At 46.5% G+C, this 26963-nt stretch overlaps 2 protein-coding genes across 3 annotated transcripts; one reads left to right on the forward strand and one right to left on the reverse strand.

Moving 5' to 3' along the window:
- The first annotated feature begins 7013 nt into the window (after positions 1 to 7013).
- On the forward strand, positions 7014 to 10949 carry BLOC1S3 (biogenesis of lysosomal organelles complex 1 subunit 3). 2 transcript variants are annotated; one of them, XM_063312534.1, is made up of 2 exons: positions 7014 to 7079; positions 9754 to 10949. In XM_063312534.1, the coding sequence occupies exon 2, from the start codon at positions 9765 to 9767 to the stop codon at positions 10344 to 10346; it is 582 nt and encodes a 193-aa protein (XP_063168604.1). In that variant the 5' UTR covers positions 7014 to 7079; positions 9754 to 9764; the 3' UTR covers positions 10347 to 10949. The 2 variants fall into 2 exon arrangements, 1 of the variants encoding a protein (XP_063168604.1); XR_010068566.1 differs by lacking the exon at positions 7014 to 7079 and having other exon boundaries at positions 7268 to 10400; positions 10508 to 10949.
- A 901-nt stretch (positions 10950 to 11850) lies between these two features.
- Positions 11851 to 26706, reverse strand: LOC134503653 (galectin-4-like). Its single transcript, XM_063312532.1, has 9 exons — positions 26605 to 26706; positions 21889 to 21977; positions 19254 to 19449; positions 18372 to 18491; positions 17464 to 17514; positions 16633 to 16662; positions 15129 to 15217; positions 14299 to 14464; positions 11851 to 12378 (listed from the first exon to the last, which is right to left on the reverse strand). Exons 1-9 carry the CDS (start codon positions 26632 to 26634, stop codon positions 12235 to 12237), a joined length of 915 nt encoding a protein of 304 aa, XP_063168602.1. The 5' UTR covers positions 26635 to 26706; the 3' UTR covers positions 11851 to 12234.
- Between the last annotated feature and the right edge of the window lie 257 nt (positions 26707 to 26963).

Consider the following 26963-nt stretch of genomic DNA (forward strand, 5'->3'; position numbering starts at 1 on the left):
AAGGCTCGAAAGTTAGCTTTATGTTAAAGATCTGAGACAAAGCATGTGGGCCAAGGCCCCCTCCCTCTTCGCACTGAAGACGTTGCCTAGTCTGGCCATGAAACGTCTGCAAGAAAACAACAAGGCTCAGAGAGCACCCAGGACTCCACTGTTCAACCCTGAGCTACAAATATTCGCTTTGATTGGTAAAAATATTAAAGGCAGGATAGAAAATAAACAAACAAACACATAAGCATCAGAAAAGGGCATGACTTTGACTGCATGGCTGCAGCTGCTATTTATTTATTTGATTCTTTTTATCCCACCTTTATTATTATTTTTTTATACACAAATAACTCAAGGCTGCAAATATACCTAACACTCCTTCCTCCTCCTATTTTCCCCACAACAACAACAACCCTGTGAGATGCTGTCTTGGCCTTTTTGACCTCCACCCACTGTGGGTAAGGCCTGTCATCTTGTCTACCCCCTCAAAAGGCCTTCTGTAGATGACCAGACCGGATGGGTAGGTTCAATCCCAGCAAGGCATTGTTCTATATATTCCATTGTTGTGCAATTCCGCTTGAGATAACAAGCAGCGCTTTGAATTAGGCCTGGGAATCTCCTGGAAACCGATGCACCAATTTTAAGATGCTACCTGGCTGGGCAACGAAACGTCTTCAAGAAAACAACCCAGCTCAGAGATCCCCAAGGACTCCACCGTTCAACCCTGAGCTGCAGAGATTCTCTTCTATCGGTGCCCCGTACGGGCCTCAAACAATTCAGAAGCCACGCAAACGGGAGAACTTTCCATGTAGGCAAACCTCCACCAAGGAACGACGTTTCTTTCTACACAAATGCCTACGACAGCACGCCCTGCCCTCCAGGGTCAGATACAAACCTCTTGTAAACTGCATGGCTGGATGGAGAATAGCTCCATGAAGCAGCCGAAAAATGATACGGCTAATGATCACGGATGCTCCCCTCAGACTAAACTAATACCAGCGCACAATAGATCAGGGTTCCTCAACCTTGGCAACTCTTAAGCTGTGCGGACTACAACTCCCAGAATTCCCCAGCCAGCACACCATAGATCAGGGTTCCTCAACCTTGGCAACTCTAAGCTGTGCGGACTTCAACTCCCAGAATTCCCCAGCCAGCACACCATAGATCAGGGTTCCTCAACCTTGGCAACTCTAAGCTGTGCGGACTTCAACTCCCAGAATTCCCCAGCCAGCACACCATAGATCAGGGTTCCTCAACCTTGGCAACTCTAAGCTGTGCGGACTTCAACTCCCAGAATTCCCCAGCCAGCACACCATAGATCAGGGTTCCTCAACCTTGGCAACTCTAAGCTGTGCGGACTTCAACTCCCAGAATTCCCCAGCCAGCAGCTGGCTGGGGAATTCTGGGAGTTGAAGTCCGCACAGCTTAGAGTTGCCAAGGTTGAGGAACCCTGCCATAGATCACCACAAGGAGCAACTGGAGCAAACCATGACCAGAACAGGCAAAAAACCACGACCAGAACACGCAAAAATGCTGGCAACCACCATCAAGCCTACATCTCTAACACAAGCTGGAAAAAAAAACTCCCAACCAAATTGCTCAAGCTAAACCCCAGAAGCAAAGAGGCACCTGAATGGGTAGCCAACATGCCTAGCTGCCCACTATCTACTACAGAACACAAGATCCTCCAGAAAGGCCTCACCTATAACACAGACGATGCTAATCAGTCAGAATTCTTTGCAGCCTTAGAAGCAGCATTTAAAACCACAAGACTTAGCAGAGAGACTCAAGAAAACATAAGGCAGGCAATCATACCACAGACCAGAAGGACACAGACGCAGAACCAACTCCAAGCAGAGGACAGAGCAGCCCTCAAAGGACCAAACCATCATCATCAGACGAAGGCCGAACCACAGTTATCATGGACAGCTCACAATGCATACAGAAAGCCAAAGAATTACCGGAGGAGAAAGAAACTCTACATCTGAGTAGACACCAACCCGATACAGAAACTGGGCTACCAGATCAAGAGATCCCTCAACGACCTAACCAAGAAAGGTGAAACCACAAACGAAGAACAGTGGTAGACCCACACGTCTATGGATGCCCCAAAATACACACGTCGGACATACCTCTCCACCCGATTGCATCATTACCAGGAACCCCAAAATACAACGTAGCCAAAGGACTTAACAAAATAAAGCTTGGACATCTCACTGAGGGGAGCAAATACTCTATCAACTCCCCACTGCTGTGCCCCCAGAAAATCAAAGACCTCAAAACAGAAGAAGATGAAATTATGGTTTCATTCAATGTCCATAGATCCAGAACTAGCAGAAGGATCCATGGCAGCAGTTCTACACCACACACCCGACCTGGCCAAATACACTAAGATTGAAATACCCAGAATCATGGACCTCCTCACCCTCTGCCTCACTGCCTACTTTCAGTTTGATGGATGAATATGCGAGCAAATCAGAGGAACACCCATGGGGTCACCAGTCTCAGGACTCATAGCAGAGACTGTAATGCAGCACGTGGAAAGGATAGCACTCCCATGCATACCACCCAAAGGATGGATCTGGTACGTGGATGACACTTTTGTCATAATAAAAAAGGAACAACTGGAAGAAACACATGAAACCATCAACCACATCTTCAAAGGAGTAAGATTCACAAGGGAAGGAGAAAACAACAACACGCTGCGCTTCCTAGATATCCCATCAGCAGAGGAAACGACAGCAACTTAGAAACACGTCTATCGAAAAACAACCCACACTAACCAAGTAACAACCCAACCTCCCAGAAGAGGAGCTGTGTAAGAACATTATTCGGATGTTCAAATGCACTGCAGCAACCAGAACACCAGAAAAAGGAAACAGACCACCTATACAGCATCACCCAACAAAATGGATACCCACACAACTTTATCAAAAGGTGCCTGACCACTCAACCCACTGCAGCACCACCAACCCAAGCTATGGAACACCGCCATACATCAAAAACATCTCGGAAGCGACCAACAGATTTTTACAACTACACAGCATCACCGTAGCACACAAACCAACTAAAGCCCTCCAAAACCTTTTCAGTAAACCAAAAGACCAAGTAGCTCAAGAAGAAAAAAACAGAAGTTATCTACAATATACAGTGTAAGGACTGTAACGGCCACTATGTAGGACAAGCAGGCAGAAGACTCGCAGAGGACATCCACAAACACCAACTGGCAGTCAGAAGACACGATGAAAACTCCTTAATCTCACAACACATGGGCAGACTCAAGGAGACTTTCAACTGGGAAACTGTGAGCATCCTGGACCAAGCTAAATCCAAAAAACGTTAGGGAATTCCTGGAAGCTTGGCATGCAGACAAATCAGCCATCAACAGACACAGAGAAGTACACCACAATTACAGACCATTCAAAAGAGACAATAAAACAGCTAAGAAAGAAACAAAAGGACCAGAACACATCCTCTCCAGCAGCCAACACCCAGATAAGCAGGGATTAACACCAAACAATCAAGCGCACCAAGGACTCCATAGTTCAACCCAGAACTATGAATATTCTCTTCCATTGAAGCATTCTCAACTCTCTCTTCTTTGTTAAATGCACAGCAGGGAGCAAGAGCTATTCAGGATACAATCTATGCAATTAACATAATTTGCCCATCAAGGACCACATCATCTAGAACATTATTTCTCAACCTTGGCATGCTGGCAGGGGAATTCTGGGAGTTGAAGTCCACCCATCTTAAAGCTGCCAAGGTTGAGAAACACTGGTCTAGAGTTTCCTTTCTCTTAATACCCCTTTCTTCTAAGCATTAAGAAACTCAACAGAAGGCACATGAGTTTTGAGTGTTCAGGCTGAATTTTGTTCCTTGATCAACAGAACAATCCATCAGCTAACTCACTGAGTTGTGGACCATGGTCCAAATTGTTTCTGAATATTAATTTGGAAGACCCCAACTTTGTTCTAAACCACCACCCCAGAGCAGCCATGTCTCTCCCCGTTAGCAAACTGCAAATCTCTCCGAATTGCCTTCCTTTCCTTTCCTCTACTGCATTTAAGTTCCTGCACACTGCGTTGTCTTTCAAAGATCAGTAATATAATCTGCAACAGTTCATTCATTTTCCTACCATTTTAGCCCATGGAGAAATGGCCCGAGACTGTACTATGCCCATCAATTCTTCCCCTGCCTCCCCACACCTGCCAACATATCATCTGATCACCATCCCTGCCTCCTACTTAAATTCACTGGCTCAAATTCATCAAAGAAACTCTTTGGATGTGCAAATCAATACAAACCTGGTCTGTTCACTGCCCATATTAGCAAGGCACGATTTCAGCCTGGTGCTTATTTTCTACAGATTAAAAAAAAAAAATCTGTAAGCAGCTTCATCACCATTTACTTCAGCAACCTGCCCTAATATAGGGAGGCCATTTTCCCGGTATGTAATATGCATCTTTTTTCTCGCTTTCTCTTTCATTGCCAGTCAACTGGCTTTCATTCTTTGACCTACGAATTTCCCCAAATCGGCTTGACTATTCTAACTTTCCACCATGAAAGCTCTTTTTCAAAACCACTAGTGTTTGTACCCCACATTTAATGTATCCCTTTAAGTCACATTTCTTGGGGAAAGGTATTGATGGGGGAAATATAAGCCTTGCTGATTTTGCTTAATGCTAGCATTAACACTGAGAAACTCAAAGCACCTCAACACCCATGTCTGTTCCCAATGGAATCTGTAGGGAAATTGGTCACATCTCTTGCATATCCCCAAATTAAAGTAGCTTTAGAATTAAAAGGGAAAATAAGCACTTGAATGGTGGCGGGGGTGTCCACAGGCAGGCCCGCAACTAGGGTCTTTGTCACCCAGGGCAAACATGGATTCTGTGCCCATTTTGGCACCCCCGGGGCACATGCCCCACTTGCCCCCCCCCAGTTGCGGCCCTGTCCACGGGGGATGGTGAAAAAAACCAAGATGGCAGGTGCAACAGTACAAAATTCTGCCTGTTGTTTAACGTATGTTGCGCATGTGACTAGGTCACTAATATGGTGACATTAACCACTGTAAATGCAGTTTTGTTTGAGCTAAGATCTCGTAGGAAGGTAGAAGTGAATTCACAGCTAAACCAGTGACTATTGATAAGTATAAAATATAAGATAGATTTTTTCCCCTCTTAGTTTGTATCTTTAGTTTGTATTCTTAATTTTAAGTTTCTTTTTTTTTTGTAAGATTAAAGATTGTTTTGTTAAAAATAAAGATACTAAATTTTTTAAGGAAGGAAGGTAAGTCTTATTTTGCCATCTTGGCCTTCTCCAATTCTGTTCGAATTGCATCGTCCTAGGATCCCACAACTTTGCCCATGCAGAAAGTTCCACCACGCCCGAAGGATGCCAGCTCAGGGCATCCCGATGCCAAGCAAGAATATACTGTAGGCGCCCCAGATGTTTTACTCTCGTTTCTGCCAAGGGGTTCTGATTGCGGCCTCTTAGCACCTGCTGAGGCCCTGCTGCTACTGCTCGGCTTATTCCCCGGCTGCTTCAGAGCAAATACAGGAAGAGCAGCAGCACATGGTGGTTTCGTTTTCACACCTTTTTCAGCACTGCTGGGATAGGAGGGTTTTCACTCCGTTTCTTCCCTTGTGGTTTGCTTCTGCACCGCACTCTTCGCTTGCTTTGCAAACAGGGGGAAGCTGTGTGGTTGAAAAAAGAGGCAGCAGGACGTGGGTTTGCATGACAGTCAGAAACAGTTCTTCTTCTCCTTTCCGCGTGAGCATCAAAGACCTGGCCACTGGTACGAGTTGAGGGGAGGACCCTCTGTAGGGGCTGTTGCCAATGGCCATGTAGCTAACTTCATCTCGCTTTCGTTAAACCATCAGAATTACCCGCTCTTAATCACTGTTCTGGATTGGTGTATTTTCCCCTCTGGAGTTTACTTTCCGATACAGACTGACCTCTGCACTGGGGAGACAAATGCATTCTTTTTCCTGTGCAAGCCCCATCTTGCTCTTCAAAGATTTGCTGAAACATGAGCAAAGCTCACCCTCACCCACCCAGGCCTGAATTTAAAGAATCCGGGACTTCAAACTTCTTTGGAGGGATGGGGAGATGGGAGCTGTGGGAGGAAAGGCTCGCAACCATCTTGCGGTGGGGGTGCTGCTACAAGCATGAGAAAAGCTGACTCCTTTGCAGAGAAAAATTGGACATCTCACACCTGGTATCGAGGAGCCCATGGCCTCCAGATTCATTTTGGCACTCCCATTGGAGTATGCTTGCCAAAAGAATGGCTGCACAATTCCCTCCGTTTTGAGCAGGAATCACATACACACAAAAATCTTTTTAAAAAGCAAGGAAAAGCTTCTCCTCAAAATTTGGGGAAAATGGACATTTCTGGCAGCACTCATCTGCCTCACACAGCACTGCCCAATTGGCATCCACAGCAGGCCGTTCTTCAAAAAGCTCTAAATCAGTGTTCCTCAAGTTCAGCAACTTTTAAGATGGGTGGACTTCAACTCCCAGAATTCTTAAAGCAGCTGCCTGGGAATTCTGGGAGGTGAAGTCCACCCCTCTTGATGCAGGTGGCTGGGGGATCCTGGGAGTTGAAGTCCACCCGTCTTGAGAAACACCTATCCAGAGAGTCCCAGCGCGACGCGCGGCCGGACCACCTTCCCTAAACGGCCACCAGAGGGGGCCGGAGGGCCGCCGCAGGGCAAGGGTCCTTCTGCAAAACTAAGCCGCTACCGCCCAGCCTCGACAAGCTGCGCTTCCAGCTCCTTTCTCCTCCCGCGCTCTTGGCCATGTCAAAGCTGCTTTTTTTTCCCATCGGCCTTTTTTGCACGGGCAGCCCCGCAGCGCGCTCGGAAAGGCACGGAGGCCCCGGGAACAGACGGCCCCCCCTCCGCCCCAGAGCAGGGCGCCGAGAGGCTGCCCGAGGCGCAGACGCCGCCAGCCGGGCCCTCGCCCTCCCCACGCGCATGCGCAGCAGGGCGCCCCCGGCCGGCGGGGGCGGGCGAGCAGCTGCACGATCACGTGATCTGCGGGCGTCAGGTGACCCGCCGAGCAGACGTCGCTCTTTCCCGGTCGGAACGGTGAGCGGGGCGGCCGATCGCAACAGGAGCAACGGCGGTAGCGGTAACAGTAGCAGCGGCAGCCGGGAGCCTCTGCGGCGATCGCCGGCCGGACCCCTTCGCCGCGCCCTTGCGGGGCTGCCTCTGCACGCAGCGGCGCCCCTGGACGCGGGGGGGCCGGCGGCCGCCTTCCCCAGGCCGGGCCCTCTGCTCGGGCCGGGCTCGCCGCCCCCGGAATTCCCGGCCGGCCACAATTTAAGGCGCTGTTCCCGGGCTGGGCTCCCCTCCCCGCTGGCTGACGAGCCACCCTGCAAGCCCATCCGCGGGGGAGGGGGCTCTTTTTGCAAGGACAAGAGGCGGGCAGGGAAAAGGGTCGCGGGTGATGAAGAACACCCTCGTCGCCGCGATCGGCAGCAGGCCAGGGCGCAGGGCCTTCTGCGTGGCGTCCCCGGCCCTTGTTTTCCCGAAACAGCGCCAGGCAACGCTATTCCAAGGCTTTAAGCCCGCCCTCCATGTGGGCTCCTCGAAGCCGATGTGATGCTTGGTCCTCTGTTTCTGCAATTCTTCTTTTGCTTTGTTGTCACCACCCAGAATCTGTTAGGATTAGGGTAGGCTGTAAATTAATGAGAGCCAGTTTGGTGCGGTGGTTAAGGCACCAGGCTAGACACCGGAGCCCCTGAGTTCTAGTCCTGACTTGGGCACAAAGCCAGCTGGGTGACCTTGGGCCAGTCACTCTCTCCCAGCCCTAGGAAGCAGGCAATGGCAAACCACTTCTGAAATCTTTCCAAGAAAACTGCAGGGACTAGTCCAGGCAGTCGCCAGGAATCGGACACGACTGAACAGCAGGAAAAATAAAAGGCTGTAAATATTATTATCAAGGAAATGAATAAGCCAGAAGAAGAAAGCCGAGATCGGTGTGATTTTTCAGCGCCCGTAGCCTCGTGCGTGACACAGCACGCTCTTGGAAAATTTAGAGAGCTGTGGTCCTAACGTGCATGGAGTGCATCCGGTTGGGGAAAGCTGCTCTGCCAGCGCAAGAGCTTTGAAAGGGGAAGAGAGTGTTGATTGGGGCATCCCATCAAAAGGGAGATTGCTCTTAACTGGAAGCCTAGAAAGAAGGAAGAAGGAGGAAAAAAAGCAGATTCCTTCTTTTAAAACCTCCGCTATGCAATGCATGTTGTAACAGCCCTGATGGTTCAGCCTGTTGGTAGATAGCATAAAAAAACCAGATCACTTCTTGGAGTTTGATTGGGGGACCACAACAGCCGCAGAATAGCTTTCTAGTTACTTGCAGCCTTAATCCCCTAAAGCAGCGGCTGGGGAATTCTAGGAGTTGAAGTCCACACGTCTTAAAGTAGCCAAGAAGGTCTAAGGCCTAAATGTGATTCTGTTCAGACAGCAATTCCTGTCTTCAGACAGAATGGAAACTGTAGACTTTACAGCCACAGGATCTAGTTTCTTCCATCCCTGTGGCCTGCTTTTTGTACCAGCTACCCTGATCGAGCATTGTGAAAAACTCGAAGGCTTTCATTTTCTTCTCTGGCATTTTGGCCAGTCCAGGCAAAAATATTGCCCAACTGCATTTTTTAACAATATCAGTTTTTATCTCTAACAGCTTTCTCAACTTTAGATTCCATGAGTTAATAACAGTACAACTTCCATCTACCCCAACCAGCTCAAGATTAGATAGATGTCTAATAATCACAAGAAACGGTGAACATAATCATCTTCGCTTTGTGCTTGATTGAGGTCATGAATCACACTAAGCCAGGGTTTATCACAGTTTGTTGAACAAATCATAACACTAAACATCTGGCCTGAGGATCTGGTAGTGGGGGTGTGGAGCCTGCAAAATACCTGTACTGTTAGTGAGATTGTGCTCTCCCACAGCTTATGTTTTTTAATGATTTTAATAATTTTATTGATGTTTTAATGATCTCTTGTTATGATTTTGGGGTGGGGTTTTTTTGTTTGTTTTTGGTGGGTTTTTAACCCTGTAAGCCACTCAGAGTCATGTAGGTGAGATAGGCAGCTATATAAATTGAAAAAAATAAACAAACCGTGAACTGTAACTTACAACCTCAGTGGCTATGTTCTCATGTCACACTAAGCTATCCCAACAAAACTGTTTACTGTTTTGTATGAACCCAGACATTGTCCTGACAAACGGGGGCTCACAGCCCCTGAATCTGCTGGATCCATTTAGTAGATTCCTAACACTTAAGACAGGGTTTCTCAACCAGGGTTCCATGCACCCTCAGGTTCCATGAGAGGTCACTAGGGGTTCCCTGGGAGATCACTATTTAAAAAATTATTTCAAATTCAGGCAACTTCACATTAAAGAGGTAAGTTTCATTCTTCATTTTTAGTTTTAAGAACACTGTGCATAGATACAGGCCTACCCATGAAAGGAATCTAATAATTTTGTAACTTCTGGCCTATCTTTGAGCCTGAATGTGCAGGGGATTCCCCAAGGCTTGAAAAATATTTCAAGGGTTCCTCCAGGGTCAAAAGGTTGAGAAAGGGTGACTTATGAACTAATAATGGTCTAAACTCCAAGATCTCCAGGGTATGGGGGGTATACTTTAATCCACTGCCTGTATGTTCTATTGTGGCTTCTATTCCATAATAGAAAAATTATTTACTGTAGGCCTGCCTCTCGCATGCTCAAGTCTACTGCCTTTTCTCTTTTCAGGTGATCCAAAAATGATCTCTCCAAGGTACAAAACTGTAATTCAGGGTGAAGCCTCAGAGACTGACTCAGAGGAAGAAATCAATTCTTCGGCCTTGTCCCGGGCTCCGTTCTGCAGCCTATCTGGAGTGCAAGTTGCCGGGGAAGCCTCTGAAACAGATGAGGACGACGAGGAAGCCAGAAATCCCGCTGGATCAAAAACAGAGGCTAAATTGATCAGCCCAGATTTACCTCCCCTGATTGTTTACAGGAATGAGGATTTGGGCTCTCCCACGGCGGTAGAAGAGAAACCTGCCCTTCATATCAGACACCGGGGCCGATATAGCACCCTGTTGCAGCAGAAGCTGGTGGAGAGTAATGCCCGCTTGTACTGCGACATCAACAACACCATCAAGCAGGTCTACCAGACCGCCATCAAGGAAATTGGAAGCATTACTGGACAGCTGAGCAACTCCCAAAATGGCATAATCAACGCTTCACACAACATCCGGCTCGTTCTGGAGGACCTGCGGGCCGTGGCTGATAAGATAGACATTATTACCAGCTGCAGTTTGTTGCCTGATATCCAGATAGAGGTGCCTCCAGGGCACACTTAACAGACGGATGAACTTTCTGCTTCCTGCACATGGCTGTTCACTGGGGTTAGATGGGTTGTGGGGTTTCTCAACCTCAGCAACTTTAAGATGTCTGGACTTCAACTCCCAGAATTCCCCAGTCAGTCTGAGAGTTGAAGTCCAGAAATCTTAAAGTTGCTGAGGTTGAGACACACTGGCTGGTTGGGACCCTGGTTGTAAAGCACAGCAGAAAACTGAAACGGAGCTGGTTTTCCCTGGAGAAATATTTGCTCCCTACTTGATATTTAAATCATGGTGGGTCCTCTACAATCTGTCTCTAGCTCTTACATAACAAAAGAAAAGTGCTTTTGCTGTTTTGGGGGAGAGGGATATCCCATTTCAAGAGAGAGAGTCTTTTCCCTGCTAATGTTTCCCACAATATCTTCTAAAAGTAGACTTGGTGCCCAAGGTTGGAGGCACTTACCGAGCATGTAAGCATAGCCTCACACTGGACTTTGTCCGAAGATGCTCAACTGCCTTCCTCTATGCACTTAGGTTATTGTATAATGTATTATATAGGTTATTCATTTAGAGGGATGTATGATCTCAGTAGGCTTCAGAAAAATAAAATTGTGCAGCTTCAAAGGATGACCTATTTGACCTCCTCTAGCTGATCTAATTCATGGGGGGTGAATCAAGGGAGCTGTGATTTGTAAATCTATTATAGTTGATAACGATTAAAATACAGCAAGTTCAGTGTTTGTGGGTGGGTTGTGTAGCAGCTGGTGATTGATCAATTATGTGCCATCCAGTTGGCATCGACTCTTAGGGACCACATAGGTAGACCTTCTCCAGGGTGATCTGTCCCCAGTCTGGTCCTTCAGGTCTTCCAGTGGTGCCGCCATCATAGCTGTAACTAAGTCTTTAAATTTGGGGGGACACACGCTCCTCAGGGTTGTCGCAAAGAGTACAATAGGATGAGTCCTGCAAATCTGCACTGCTGATTAGTAAAAAGAGAATTTGGGGCACTGGGCCTGCTTGAAGGTTTAGTTCACCGCCGTCTTGCTGATTTAGGAGGGGTGGCAACAAGAAACGCTCTGATTGATTGATTATGTGCCATCAGTTCAACGTTAACTCTTAGCAACCACATAAATAAGATTTTCTGCAGGAGGATCGGTCCCTAACCTGGTCCTTCAGGTGTTCCAATGATGCATCCATTTTCACTGTAACTGAGTCTGTCCACCTTGCTGCTGGTTGTCTTCTTCCACCTTTCCCAGCATCAGAACCTTCTCCAGAGAGCTGGGTAGCAATTGGTGACCCACGAATTGTTCATTGCTTTCCCTTCTGCTTTAGAGGTCTTTTCATTACGCCTGGCTGAAAAAAAGGCTTTGACGGAAACAGTACAACACAGAAGGAATTCAGAATCTGTAGTTGTTCTGTTTTTACCTTGGAATTTATTTTCATTGAGGAGCGAAAGGGCCCCTCTTTGCATAATTGAACGAGATGCGATCAAATGCCAGAGTAAGAAGCAAGGAAGTAAAGGTAGAAATTACCGACTATTCAGTAAAATTTCCCATTCACCACCTTTATGCATTGCTTGTACATTTGTGCCTTAGCCACCAACTTTAAATTGGGTTTAAACCTATTGGCTAATCATGATTTCCACAGCATTGTAAACAAACATCCGGTTTATCCTGCAAGTCTTAATGTCATTTTTCTGCAAGCGATCAGCAGCTCTCTTTGAGGATCCAAATTCCAGGTTTCTTGTGGGGAAGCTGATACTGATGCACCAATTTTATTTTGCAGGTCAAAGCGTGCATGACAGGCACATCGGTCTGGAGGGGGGCATGGGAGCAACAGCCCACGTACTCTTGTATCCCTCCGCAAAAGGCAGGGGCAGAAACGGGATGCAACAATTCATAGCTGACCATCAGTATTGCACGCAGGAAAGATTCACATCTCCGGCTATTTCCAATTGGTCCACTTGACAGGGAGGGAGTCGATGGAAGTATTTAAATCTCAGCCGCCCATTCACCGTCACCTGGTAGCAATTCTTCAGATAGGTGATCTCCATCTAATGGTAAAAGAAGGCAGGAGACATTTTATCCTGAAGTTGGGTTTTTTTTAATCCACTTGTTTGCAAGAAAAGTAGGGGAGAACCAGCCAGGAGCATTGTCAAAAAGGTCAAGGTAGGGGCCATGACCATTCAGTTGCAGTTCCATCACTTTTTTACCTACATTGCAGGTAAAAAGGGGGAGGGGCTTCAACTGCACAATCCCAGCTGCCGTCTTGACTTATTTGACCACCCTTTCTCCTGTGGACACTCCTTAATCCAGCTCTACAAATTATTCAAGATTGATTAAGCTGGGTTATCCTAAGGAAAGGATCTTGAAAAACATTTTGATGAGGTGCTATGGATCCAGAGAGATCTCTGCCAGACTTCACAGAAAGCCTGGTTTGGTCTATGTGTCCCCCACCCCAAAAAGGGACATGTAGTCCTTCATCTGATGGGAGAGAGGGATGTTTTCTCAGCTCCATTTCACCTCTTATGGAATAGTTGGTTTGGAAAAATTCCTCAACGTAGGCTGGTAAAACTTACAAGATCAGAATATGAAAGAGATTTGCATCTCACACTGAGCCATAAGACGGTTGGTTGGTTTTGAGTAAAGCATGATACTGTGGACCTAACCATTGAGGCTCTGCGTTACGTGGAAACCAAGGTATTAGGCTGACAAGTTCTGTCCAATACTAGATTTATATCCCGCCTTTTTTGGACAAGTTGCTAAGGGTTTCCCTGGGCAAGGGGAACCCAGGTCTGAATTCTGGTCCTACTCCAGCACCTTCATCACTCTACCAACTGGCTCCCATAGAGAGGTCCCATCTGTTGGCATGCCATGTGAATGCAGCCAGTGCCTCCAATCTCTTAGAATTCCTGTCCTTTCTTGCCCACAGATGAAGACCACTTTGTCCTCTCTAACGAAAGTGTCCAGGGCAAGGAGAAGCCCAGAAGGTTCCTGCTTGCAACCCTTCAGGCTCTTCTCCACTAGCAACTTACAGCATCTTCTAGTCCCAAAAGAAGAGAAATGAAGACAGGTGCTCCACCTCTTCGACAGTGGTTGGACGATGCTGTGAAGGTGCTGAAAGTCACTAGTGGGGAAATGGCTTGACAGAAGCAGTTGTGACGACAAGCCAGAGACAGCTGTGGATTTGCCTTGGAAACCGCCCAGAGTCCCTCTTTTGGGGGAGATGGGCGGTAATTAAATTTGAATAATAAGTAAATAAATAAAATAAATTCAGGGTGCTCAGCTTCACCGGGCTTGATTAACTCCCAATGGGTTCACACAACCCAGTATGCCAAAGCCAGACAAATCACATGGAGGCTCAACAGGTGGTGGGTGCCAGGCTGGAGTCCCAATGAAGAAGGGAACTCTGGTTGAAAAGGGTGATCCTCTCAATCAGCGGGGATGATACTGTAATGGTATGTGGGAAAGACCTCGGAAGACGGGGCGAAGAGACGCCGCCAAAGGAACGTTCAGATAAGAGACGGGGTAGCCTGCAGCTGGATAGTGGGTGGGGCAAGAGGCTCAGAAGGGACCCTCCCTAGCTTCTTGGGCTATAAAGGAGATGGCAGGAGAATTGGACTTTCAGACTTGCAAGATTCTGTCAACATAGCTTTACAATAAAGTAGAATTAGCTCATCTGGTCGTGTTTGCTGTCTGGTCCACCTAGTAAGGCTGACATAAATCTTGCAAACTGAAAGTACATTTCTCCCCCCGTCTCCTTTGCAGACCGAGAAACTAGGGAGGGTCCTTTCTGAGCGTCTTGCCCCACCCGCCATCCAGCTGTGGGCTGTGCCGTCTCTTATCTGACCCTTCCCTTGGCAGTGTCTCTTTGGCCCAGTCTCCCAAGGACTTTCCCACATACCATTACCGATACGGGTTTTCTGGCCAAAAGGCCATGACGGAAATGCTGATCCTGGAGTTGCCTGTCTTACATGGAAGGCCTGGCCAGAGGAGAAAGGCAGAAAGGCAACACGTCTCTCTTCGGTTCCCCAAGCACCATTGATGAACGAGTTCCGGACGAGCGCTCCCTCTTTTAGCCGGGGGTTGATGTGCAGGGCGATGTTGCCCGTCAGGGTGTTTTTCAGGTTCACGTGGAATCTGGGTCAAAGGAAAGCATGCTGGTTATCTCAAGGGCACTTGGAAGAAATCCAGGCATAGGAACTGCAAACGCCTTTGCCAAAAATCCATCAAGTGAATATGGTTGGTTGTGTCTTTGCTATGTGATTTCTTTCTCAGGCTTCCATTTAAATTTTCAAAGTTTACTTCCCCACCTAAGATAACTACTAGCCTGGCTACCCATCAGCCCTTCATTACTGCACTGCTGTTTCTACATTCTACAACCACACAGCGCACCAGGGTTTGACCTTGGCTTATCCATCTTTCCTTCTTTGGGAGCTCCAATCCAGGCTCTTCAATTCAGATGTCACTAAGCCTTTGACTTCTGGCTAGTTTAGCCCCAGGAGGGGCAACTTGGTTTCTCTCGGGGGGGGGGCTTGGAGTTGGAGGAGATGCCTTTGGAGGCCCCCTTAGATACTTTCCAAAAATTGTGGCATAGTTTTCTAATATTTTGAGGCAGGAAACATACAAAACCCTTCAGCAGAAGCTCTAAAAGTGGCTAAACATAAAATATTTTAAAAATAAATTGGGAAACAAAACCCCAAACTCTAACCATTTTCAAAAAGAAAAGAAAATCCTGAAGGCATAAAGACAGGATCTATTGGAGGGGCTTATGTTTTTGCCCTTTTTCCCCAGGTTGACGTACTTGTCTGCACAGAAGGGCATGCTGCCCGCAACTGTGATCTTGCAGGAGGGAATGAAGCGTCCTGAAAGAGCAGCGTAGAAGGGCGTGGCCTGGAAAAGAGGAGGATGGAAAGGAGAAAGAGAAACACTTGGAGAAAGGGAAAAGTTCCTAGGAGGTGAGTTTTTTATTCTTTTTTTTAATCCCACCTTTATTATTTTTATAAATAACTCAAGGCAGCGAACATGCCTAATGCTCCTTCCTCCTCCTATTTTCCCGACAACAACAATACTGGGAGGTGGGCTGGGCTGAGAGCGAGGGACTGGGCCAAGGTCACCCAGCTGGCTCTCGTGCCTAGGACGGGACTCAAACTCAGAGTCTCCTGGATTCTAGCCTGGAGCCTTCACCACTAGACCAAACTGGCCTGAGTCCGGGTGATGGGGTGACCTCAGAGAATGGCTGAAAAAGTCAAGATGGCTGTTGGATTGCACTGCCCTGGCTTGCCAACTTGACTTTTTGGACCATCCTGTGGACACCCCAGCCTGGTGACTTTGGGGCCATGTTCAGGTAATTCTGTTGGCAACAGGACAGAAAGGCTTGGTCACTGCCTTCTTCTTCAGGTTTTTTAAAGCCTTGCAATTGCCCATCCAGGGACTAATCTGGTCCAACTCTGCTTAGCTTTTCCAAGATCCCCCAAGGCTGGCTGCTGGCCTCTCCCTTTGTTTGTCTACCAAAAGTGGCAGCAGCAAGCTCAACTTGGCCAATTTTGATAAGCTAACTAGGGTCAGACTGGGTTAACAGTTGGATGGGAGACTACCAGAGGTGTAGGCTAGGCTAGGCTAGGAAGTTCAAAACACAACCCAGAAGAAGGCAGTATCAGTCCACTTTTGCACTTCAGCCAAGAAAACTACATGGAGATGTCCATGAAGTCAACATTGGTCAAACCTGACTCAAAGGAGGCTTTATCTTGAAATGAGGCTTCAAGGTCACTTTGGAATGCTGGGACTTTCCTGCTCCTTTTTGATCTCAGCAAGTCCATGATAAAGGAAACACACACACATGCACAAAATCTGCTAGAAAAAGCTTTGTGCTGTAGTTTATCACCGTGACCTCAGTTGAGTCCTGAATCGGATTACCCATTTTTCCTTTGCCTCCATCTGTTCTGATTAGACTCACCTTGAATTCCACCTGATCTGCCGTTCCACTCCTTTCTGGTTCTTGTGCTTGCTACATGTGTTCTTATACCATCTACATTCAGGCAAGTGCCAATAAAATCCAACTTCTGATTCCCCCTTGACTAAGTATCCCATCTCCAAGAGAAACTAGATTCCAGGTGGTTCATGAAGGAACATTCAAAGACATTCCGTACAACCAAAGCCTCCTGTCTATTGCCCAGACATTGCAGGGGACCAGAGGGGGCTTCCAGCCCAATGAAGGGCCATTGCAAATGGGGGGGTGGGTCAAGACCAACCAGTTTCCCAGGGATGGAGAACTCAGAGGCCTAAACAGAGGAGAGGAGGTCACGTACCGGACTGCACACCATCATTCCACCGTAGTTCTGAGGAAAGGAAACAAAGGGCTCGTGTTACAGAGATCTCAGAAGCAAAAGACAGTCCAGACCAGGCTTCCTGATGAGATGGGGCTAAAAGACCCAGAATTCTCGGCAAGGATGTCCAGCAAGGATGCTTTAGTTCTTGTCAAAGAGGAAATTCTCTCCTTGTCTAGAACTGTTTGTTCATAGTCGAGGCTAGTCCGTCAGGGAACCACCCCTGCTGGTCCAAAGACTTAAGCAAAGGCAAAGGTGTAAAATACTCAATAGTTAAAATACAGGTAGTCCTCACTTAATGAAGGTAATTGAGACCAGCAACTCCATCACTAAGCGATGCAGTTGTGAAGTGCGACATCACATGACCATGCCAACTTACAACAGCAGTTGTGGCCGTTCTGGTTGCCGTCATTAAGCGAATCCCATGCAGTCATTAGGCGCAACGTCACGTGATTGCCATTTGCAACCTCCTGCTGGCTTCTCCACTGACTTTGCTTGCTGGAAGCCAGCAGTGAAGATGACAGATGGTGATCATGTGACCATGGGACACTGCGACCGTCGTAATTGCGAGCCAGTTGCCAAGCACCCGAATCACAATCACATAACTATAGGAATGCTGCAATGGCCACAACTATGAGGACCTGTTGTAAATCTCCTCATTCAGTGCCGTCATAACTTCAAATGGTCACTGAACAAGTGGTTGTTAAATGAGGACTACCTGTATTGATCATAAGTGCTGAAAAATCCACGGTCTCGATCCTTGCTCTTTTTGCAAACAGAACACAGACAAACAAACCCTTGAGTTCTACTTACATTCATGGGTGGGGTGGCATTGTAAGGTGGAGGTGCATAAGGGGGTGGAGCCTGAAATATATAAAAACAAGATATACACCCAGGATGAGAACTAATAATAAACAGGCTTAGAGCTCAAAGCTTATCTTCCTGGGAGGTGGGAATGGTTCCATTATTGACCCCAAATTCATAACTGAATGAGTTTTTTTGTCAGCAAAGGATTTTTGCAGGAAGCTTCCCAAGCAGAAGACTTTTTTTGTGGGAAAAGGCAGCTGTTTTGACTGTGAGGTTTTAAGAAAGGAACATAATGATCCAACTGAAACCTTCAAACAACGTGTCTCAACCTCAGCCACTTCAGATGGGTGGACTTGAACTGGCTGGGGAATTCTGGGAGTTGAAGTCCACCCATCTTCAAGTGGCTGAGGTTGAGACACACTGCCTTAGAAAATACAGTGCAAGGTTTTGAAAGACAAGATGGTTAAGAAGTCCACAACTAGAGAGAGAAGGGAAGAAAATGAGAGCTGTAAACCACGACTCTCCCGGTTACCAGTCCATCTAAGTCTGTGAACAGGTGCAGGCATGGTTTAGATGTTAGCTATATATCTCCCAAGAGCCAGTTTGGTGTTGTGGTTAAGGTGACCATGAGTTCTAGTCCCACCTTAGGCACAAAGCCAGCCAGGTGACTTTGGGCCAGTAGCTCTAATCCTTGGCCACAGGCTATGGTGAACAGGCTGTCCATAAAGAGTCAACTGACAGATGGTGACATTAGCTTAATAATCTCACCATCCTGCTCCTTTTAGAATTCAGTTAGTGCATTTCCAAGGACTGCCATCTGATTCAGAAATTTCTGTTCCCCTCAGATGAAGCTACAAAATCCATGCTGGTGAATTTAACCATGCTGGGGGTTAGAGACCGAGGGAAGTACTCACGAGCCCTCCTGAGAAGCTGACACAGCTCAAGGAGATGTCCCCGCTGATCTGCAAAGTCTGGACCAGATGCATGGAAAGGCGGTGTCGGTAATCAAGGAAGTGGTTGCCGTTGATGGAAACCTAAAGAATGGAGAAAACAGAACGAGAAGGTGAAAGTAAGTTGTGGGGTTATAAAAAGAACTGTATAAAAAACTTTTATCTGGAAGCACCCAGCAGGTAGTTGGCAGTCATTCTGCACTTCAACCACTAGGGGGCAGCAAAAATGAATCAGTGCACCACCACTAGGGGGCAGCAAGCAATAAATTTAACGTTTGCCTTATTAATTAAACAGAAATGGGAGGAGGCAAAATAGAAAATCGAGATGTCTGGGTTAATTTAAGCCTATTATTTTTTTATTCACAGCTCTGCCCCCTTCACCTGCCAAGAAAGGATGCGGGCTCAACTTTGGAAGGAGTGCAGAGAGGAGTGGATCAAATTCAGCCTGGTTTTACCTTCTTACCTTTTCCTGATTTAAGGACGTTCTGCCAAGGTTGGTGCAATTCCAGTGGCTCAGCCACAAGGGGGAAGAAATTGCTTAGAGCTGCCTTTCCAACCAGGCACTCTTCGGTGCATTGGACTACAGCTCCCATCAGCCCTACCCAGGGCAGCCACCTAACCATAACCCTATCCATACTGGCACCAGCCCTCCTGCCCCTTTGAAGATAGCCATCCCTGTATAAACCATGGTCTACAAACCAGAAGATACGCATTCACACAATATCCTAAGCCAAGAACAAATCACGTGATGGCTTAGCTGCATGTGCAACAGGGATGCATTTGGTGCCACCTGGGGATATCAAGAGGCCCTGAGCCCATAAGATTGCCTTCTGCCCTTGACTTTACCTGGTAACCATGGTTCCTGATGTTGATGATCACTTCAAAAGAGACACCTGGCTGGAAGAGCATTTTGGAGGTTCGTTCCTCGGGTCCCCAGCACCCACCTTCTTTTGTGTTGCAGACAATGACGTTGCCTTCATCAAATCGGGGGTTGAAGTGGAAGGCTATGTCGCCATTCATACACACCAAGTTCACAGTGAATCTGGAACACAAAGGGCCCTGTGGCTGAATAGATTGCTCTTCAAGCTCCATCTTTCCCTCAAAGGACTTCTAAAATGATCTATTGGGGAACAGCTGGATCCCTGTGAGATGATGAATCAACAGAGACCGGCCCTTGAGGACACCAGTTCCTGCTTTATCCCCCCACTTCCTTTTCACTGCAACCTACATCCAAAGGTTATTTTGTTCCCTCCCTTGACTTCTTCTCTGCCAAAGTCAATAGCACCATTGAATGGAAGGGCCTGAGAAAACTGGAGCTCATTTGCGGGACTGAACTTTCACTGATGGATTCTCCTGCTTCCAAGGAATTGTACTGATCCGTCTGTGGAAGGAGCTTGGCTGGTAAAGGGGAAAATATGAAGCCAAGCACAAGATGCAGACAGGAGCTGGAGATAACCAGTGACCTTGAAATAAACTCTAGGTGACCTGATGAGGGGACACAACCACCACAGTTTCAAGCTGGTGGGAACCAGTTCATGTCTCCTCTCAAGATTAAATTGTTGGTGCAGGATGCAGATGGATGGAATCTTCTCAAAGAACAAATGCATGCCTGATGATGATGATATGATGATGATGATGATGTAATTACATGAAAGTTAGTTAAATGAATATGTGTACTGGAAACTAATATATTCTGCTCTTGTTTCTACTCAAGGGTCTAAGTAGAGCCAATGTGGTGTAGCAGTGAAGGTGCTGGACCAGAAACGGGGTGTCAGTAAGTTCTAGTCCTCCCTTAGGCCAAGAAGCCAGCTGGTGTCCCCTCTCTCAGCCCAGCCCACCTCACAGGGTTGTTGTGGTGGAGAAAATAGGAGCGGGGAGCATTATGTATGCTGCCTTGAGTTGCACAAAATGAAGGTGGGATAGAAGTCTAATAATAAATGAACAAAGTGTCTTTCTGGAGAAGTGCCTGATGAGCACCATTCCTTTTCTAGGGAATAAAGGGGATAATTTATCGGTGTGGTCACAAAGAGTTGACATCAACTTGATGGCACATTTTCAGTCAATTGATCAAGCAATCAATGGTGCACCTGTTAATTCTCTCCAACCTGTCGGTTGTTTCACTTGGGATGTTTCTCCAACATATCTGACCCCTTCAAATCCTGGACCATCCTTTTGAGGGGACCCCTCCCTTCATAGGACCCAGAGCAATTGTTCCTGTTGCTGATTCTCCAGAAAAAAACATGGTTGCAGCCATCTGAGCTTGGATTCACACAGCTCCTTTCAGATTGCTGATGGCCAGAATATTTTTCTCTGAATGGCCCATGATCATGTCTTTGTGTCCAGCAATCCTGAAAATACTAGGCTTGATGGGACAGTGTTATCCAAATACTTCTGTGGCTCAATATTATTTTTATTATTTTAAACCAGTGTTTTTCAAACTTGGCCACTTTAAGAAGTGTGGACTTAGTGGCCAAGTTTGAAAACTTGCAAGCATTATGGTCTAAGAAAGGGTGTTGACAAATTGAAGTGGACCAAGATGTTAAGAGGACTGGAAACCAAGTTTTAGGAGGAGCAGGTAAAGAAACTGGGGATATTTAGCCAACAGAAGAGAAAGAAGAGGAGATTTATGAAAGCAGTTTTCAGGCTGTCCTATGGGGGCAGGAGGGGTTCTCTGTCACCCCAAAGGGGAGGTTGAGACCCAATGGATTGAAACTGCAGAAAAATAGATTGAAATTAGAATGTAAGAGGAATTGCTCGAAGAGTCTTCAAACGGGCTGGGTTTTATTTGTTCAGTCGCTTCCGACTCTTCGTGACTTCATGGACCAGCCCACGCCAGAGCTTCCTGTCGGTCGTCAACAACCCCAGCTCCCCCAGGGACGAGTCCGTCACCTCTAGAATATCATCCATCCACCTTGCCCTTGGTCAGCCCCTCTTCCTTTTGCCCTCCACTCTCCCTAGCATCAGCACCTTCTCCAGGGTGTCCTGTCTTCTCATTATGTGGCCAAAGTATTTCAGTTTTGCCTTTAATACCATTCCCTCAAGGGAGCAGTTTGGCTTTATTTCCTGGAGTGGCTGGGTAGCCTCCTCTCCAACATGCTTTTGCAGATGCTGCAGCAAGCAGGGGTTGGACTAAATGACCTCTGAGGTACTTTCCAACAGGATTCTACCTGTGAGGAACAAAATGCTGGATTAAAATGGCCTTTGGCCTGGCCCAGCAGGGCTGTGCATATGTAGTTATGCCTTCTCTCTGCGATGTCAAAAACCCTAGGTTCAAAAGCCACCTGGCATGTAATGCACTCTTCAATGCCCCCTTCCTTATAAGCAGAAATCATCAAACCCTAAAATGAAGAATAAAACACCCTGCAGTGAAGCCAAGTGATGAAATAATATGCTTCAAACCAGATGGTAAAATTGGAATAGAGAGAGAAAGAAGGAAGGAGTAGACGGGCCAAGTGCAATCAAGTGTTAAGGGGCCACAAACCTTTTTGCAGGGAACAAGACACAGCCTTGGATTAAAATCATTTTCCTTTCACTGAGACCCCCAAAAATGGGTCCATTAAAGGGAATGCTCTGCAGGATGGAAAAGAGAAAAAAGATAATAATCACCTCCTGTATCAGAATTCAAACATACTCAAATCTGTGTCGTAAGTGCGTTTATTGCAGCCACGGTATCTCTGCCTGCGAATATTTTCACCACTTCTTGGATTTCGACATCCAAATTCCCAGTCAACTTTGGGAGAACATCTGGAGGACCTACGCTTAGGGGAAAGCTGTTATAATGGGCTTTAAAACAGCAGGGAGTGGGGTCCACACACCACACTGAACCATAAGGTGGTTTGCTTGCCTGTGTGAATCTCAGCAAGGGGGCCCTTACTCCAGTAACCAAGACTCAGCCTGGAGTGGACACCAGCCAGAATCTTTGGACACCTTAGAGATTAATGCTCCAAGTTAACTGGTTAATGCTGGAATGTGGGCTGGAATGCGCTTCTCAAGACACCCAGGGAGTCTTCTCCTACATTGTTAATTACAGGAAATAGAAAGAAATAGCAGATGGCTTAAAGTAAACCACTTTAACCGCTACAACAGATTAACAGAGTTACTTTCTTAGGATTAGTCTTCAGGAATATGGTTTCAGTTTCAAGAATTAGGATCCTCTTGCTTCTTGGGAATAAAACCAGTCACATACCCCTTGTCATGAGTAAGGATGGCCAGCAGGGGGCTCCCACCCAGACTGTCAAGCGCATGCGTAGCACTGAGGAACTGTTCAGCCATTCAAAGAGACACAGATCGGGACCGCCTTAACCTTTGGGGTTTATATGGCTGGGTTTTCCCACGCTTCTTCAGTTTGTTAGGATTCTTGTTAAGTACTACTAATAAATATTAGAGACCAAGTCCTCGCCTCAGTGTGTTTCCTGGTAGTTAGGACACCCCTTTCTTCCAAGACGTCTTTTTCAACTTCCCTGTCTGACCTACAGAGGTGGTCTTTCAGATGGGTAGCCCATCCAAGAACAAACCAGGCCCAATTCTGCTTAGCTTGAGTCAAAGCAAAGTCAGCCAATTGCCACCATCTGCAATAAGCACCTGCAGAGCTTAGGTTATTTTAACAGGAAAGACCCCATTGGAACAAACCTCTTTCTCTCATTCCCGGACTTTCAAATGGAAGGCTGACAAAGAAATTAAGACAATGAAACATTCCCCATCATTGACCTCCATAAGATGCTCCAGCCTTAGCATTATTATTATTATTATTATTATACTATGATTGCATGCTCCGCAAAGGATCGTTACCTTGTCGTGGTGCTGGAGCTTGAGCACCTCAATGATGCCATGAGCTAAACCGTGAAGGGCCACCCAAGACGGGAAGGTCATGACAGAGAGGTCAGACTAAATGCGATCCCTGGGGAAGGTAATGGCAACCCACCCCAGTATTCTTGCCGTGAAAACTAAATGGATCAGTACAACCAGAGATATGTCGGTATACCATCGGAAGATGAGACCCCCAGGTCGGAAGATGGTCAAAATGCTACTGGGGAGGAACAGAGGATGAGCTCAACTAGCCCCAGTCGTGATGACGCAGCTAGCTCAAAGCCGAAAGGACGGTTAGCGGCCGACGGTGCTGGTGGTGAACGGCGAATCCGATGTTCTAAGGATCAACACACCATTGGAACCTGGAATGTAAGATCTATGAGCCAGGGCAAATTGGATGTAGTTATTGGTGAGATGTCAAGATTAAAGATAGACATTCTGGGCGTCAGTGAACTGAAATGGACTGGAATGGGCCACTTCACATCAAATGACCACCAGATCTACTACTGTGGACAAGAGGACCACAGAAGAAATGGAGTAGCCTTCATAATTAATAGTAAAGTGGCTAAAGCAGTGCTTGGATACAACCCCAAAAACGACAGAATGATCTCAATTCGAATTCAGGGCAAGCCATCTAACATCACAGTGATCCAAATATACGCCCCAACCACAAATGCTGAAGAAGCTGAAGTAGAGCAGTTCTATGAGGATCTGCAGCACCTACTGGACAACACGCCTAAAAGAGATGTTATTTTCATCACAGGAGACTGGAATGCTAAGGTGGGCAGTCAAATGACACCTCGAATTACAGGTAAGTATGGCCTGGGAGAACAAAACGAAGCAGGACATAGGCTGATAGAATTTTGCCAAGACAATTCACTCTGCATAACAAACACTCTCTTCCAACAACCTAAGAGACGGCTTTACACATGGACTTCACCAGATGGACAACACCGAAATCAGATTGATTACATCCTTTGCAGCCAAAGGTGGCGGACATCTGTACAGTCGGTAAAAACTAGGCCTGGAGCTGACTGTAGTTCAGACCATGAACTACTTCTTGCACAATTTAGGATCAGACTAAAGAGATTAGGGAAGACCCACAGATCAGCTAGATATGAGCTCACTAATATTCCTAAGGAATATGCAGTGGAGGTGAAGAATAGATTTAAGGGACTGGACTTAGTAGATAGGGTCCCGGAAGAGCTCTGGACAGAAGTTGGCAGCATTGTTCAGGAGGCGGCAACAAAATACATCCCAAAGAAAGAGAAAACCAAGAAGGCAAAATGGCTGTCTGCTGAGACACTAGAAGTAGCCCAAGAAAGAAGGAAAGCAAAAGGCAACAGCGATAGGGGGAGATATGCCCAATTAAATGCAAAATTCCAGAGGTTAGCCAGAAGAGATAAGGAATTATTTTTAAACAAGCAATGCGCGGAAGTGGAAGAAGACAATAGAATAGGAAGGACAAGAGACCTCTTCCAGAAAATTAGAAACATTGGAGGTAAATTCCAGGCAAAAATGGGTATGATCAAAAACAAAGATGGCAAGGACCTAACAGAAGAAGAAGAGATCAAGAAAAGGTGGCAAGAATATACAGAAGACCTGTATAGGAAGGATAAGAATATCGGGGATAGCTTTGACGGTGTGGTCAGTGAGCTAGAGCCAGACATCCTGAAGAGTGAGGTTGAGTGGGCCTTAAGAAGCATTGCTAATAACAAGGCAGCAGGAGAAGACGGCATCCCAGCTGAACTGTTCAAAATCTTGCAAGATGATGCTGTCAAGGTAATGCATGCTATATGCCAGCAAATTTGGAAAACACAAGAATGGCCATCAGATTGGAAAAAATCAACTTATATCCCCATACCAAAAAAGGGAAACACTAAAGAATGTTCAAACTATCGAACAGTGGCACTCATTTCACATGCCAGTAAGGTAATGCTCAAGATCCTGCAAGGTAGACTTCAGCAGTTCATGGAGCAAGAATTGCCAGATGTACAGGCTGGGTTTAGAAAAGGCAGAGGAACTAGAGACCAAATTGCCAATATCCGCTGGATAATGGAAAAAGCCAGGGAGTTTCAGAAAAACATCTATTTCTGTTTTATTGACTATTCTAAAGCCTTTGACTGTGTGGACCATAACAAATTGTGGCAAGTTCTTAGTGGTATGGGGATACCAAGTCATCTTGTATGCCTCCTGAAGAATCTGTATAACAACCAAGTAGCAACAGTAAGAACAGACCACGGAACAACGGACTGGTTTAAGATTGGGAAAGGAGTACGGCAGGGCTGTATACTCTCACCCTACCTATTCAACTTGTATGCAGAACACATCATGCGACAAGCTGGTCTTGAGGAATCCAAGGCTGGAGTTAAAATCTCTGGAAGAAACATTAACAATCTCAGATATGCAGATGATACCACTTTGATGGCTGAAAGTGAAGAGGAACTGAGGAGCCTTATGATGAAGGTGAAAGAAGAAAGTGCAAAAGCTGGCTTGCAGCTAAACCTCAAAAAAACCAAGATTATGGCAACCAGCTTGATTGATAACTGGCAAATAGAGGGAGAAAATGTAGAAGCAGTGAAAGACTTTGTATTCCTAGGTGCAAAGATTACTGCAGATGCTGACTGCAGTCAGGAAATCAGAAGACGCTTAATCCTTGGGAGAAGAGCAATGACAAATCTCGATAAAATAGTTAAGAGCAGAGACATCACACTGACAACAAAGGCCCGCATAGTTAAAGCAATGGTGTTCCCTGTAGTAACATATGGCTGCGAGAGCTGGACCATAAGGAAGGCTGAGCGAAGGAAGATCGATGCGTTTGAACTGTGGTGTTGGAGGAAAATTCTGAGAGTGCCTTGGACTGCAAGAAGATCCAACCAGTCCATCCTCCAGGAAATAAAGCCAGACTGCTCACTTGAGGGAATGATATTAAAGGCAAAACTGAAATACTTTGGCCACATAATGAGAAGACAGGACACCCTGGAGAAGATGCTGATGCTAGGGAGAGTGGAAGGCAAAAGGAAGAGGGGCCGACCAAGGGCAAGATGGATGGATGATATTCTAGAGGTGACGGACTCATCCCTGGGGGAGCTGGGGATGTTGACGACCGACAGGAAGCTCTGGTGTGGGCTGGTCCATGAAGTCACGAAGAGTCGGAAGCGACTAAACGAATAAACAACAATGATTGCATGATTCTGGGCTGGTGCAACTGGATGCTAAACAGGTTGCAGATCTCTGGGCCTGCCCCTCCCTCTTAGGAAGCCCATTCCCACATTTGGACCATGTTTCAGTTTCTAAATCTCTAACTCTGTGCTGTACAAGTATCATATAGATATCATGGTATAAAAATTCTACCATGGAAATTTTGTCTGCGCTGGCTCTCAGTACTCACCGGGTTTAAAATGGGCTGTTGCAAAGCCATCTTGGGTTTTGCTGGAGCCGGAGGGATTAATGATGGCTTCTAGGTAAAGGCAGTATGTCCCCAAAGGTGCCAGGGAATGAAGTTTCATTTCCTTCTAAGTAGGTGTGGTTAGAAACTGGCTGTACTTTGATCTGAAAGCAAACAAAACTTCAGATAAGGGCATTTCTAAAACCAGAGATCCCAAGGTCAGTGTTTCACCATTAACTCCAGTAATGCCAGTTCATGCCTATTTTCCCAGGATGCATCCTTTTTTCTGGAATAAAGATGCTGTTCTTTTCCCAAAGTCATGACTTACTGGCTGACTCCTTTTAAAACAGACTGGCTACCTT

Source organism: Candoia aspera, chromosome 10 (genome assembly GCF_035149785.1).
Source record: "Candoia aspera isolate rCanAsp1 chromosome 10, rCanAsp1.hap2, whole genome shotgun sequence".
Lineage (NCBI taxonomy): Eukaryota > Metazoa > Chordata > Lepidosauria > Squamata > Boidae > Candoia > Candoia aspera.

What these genes read in the sequence shown, in the direction of transcription:
- BLOC1S3 (XM_063312534.1), top strand. Translation starts at nt 9,765, where the DNA reads ATGATCTCTCCAAGGTACAAAACTGTAATTCAGGGTGAAGCCTCAGAG.
- LOC134503653 (XM_063312532.1), bottom strand. Translation starts at nt 26,634, where the DNA reads ATGGCTTTGCAACAGCCCATTTTAAACCCG. An exon ending in ATGCCACCCCACCCATGAAT is followed by an intron (nt 16,663 to 17,463) that starts GTAAGTAGAACT and finishes TCCTTTCCTCAG; the next exon opens with AACTACGGTGGAATGATGGT. An exon ending in ATGCCCTTCTGTGCAGACAA is followed by an intron (nt 14,465 to 15,128) that starts GTACGTCAACCT and finishes CCTTTGACCCAG; the next exon opens with ATTCCACGTGAACCTGAAAA.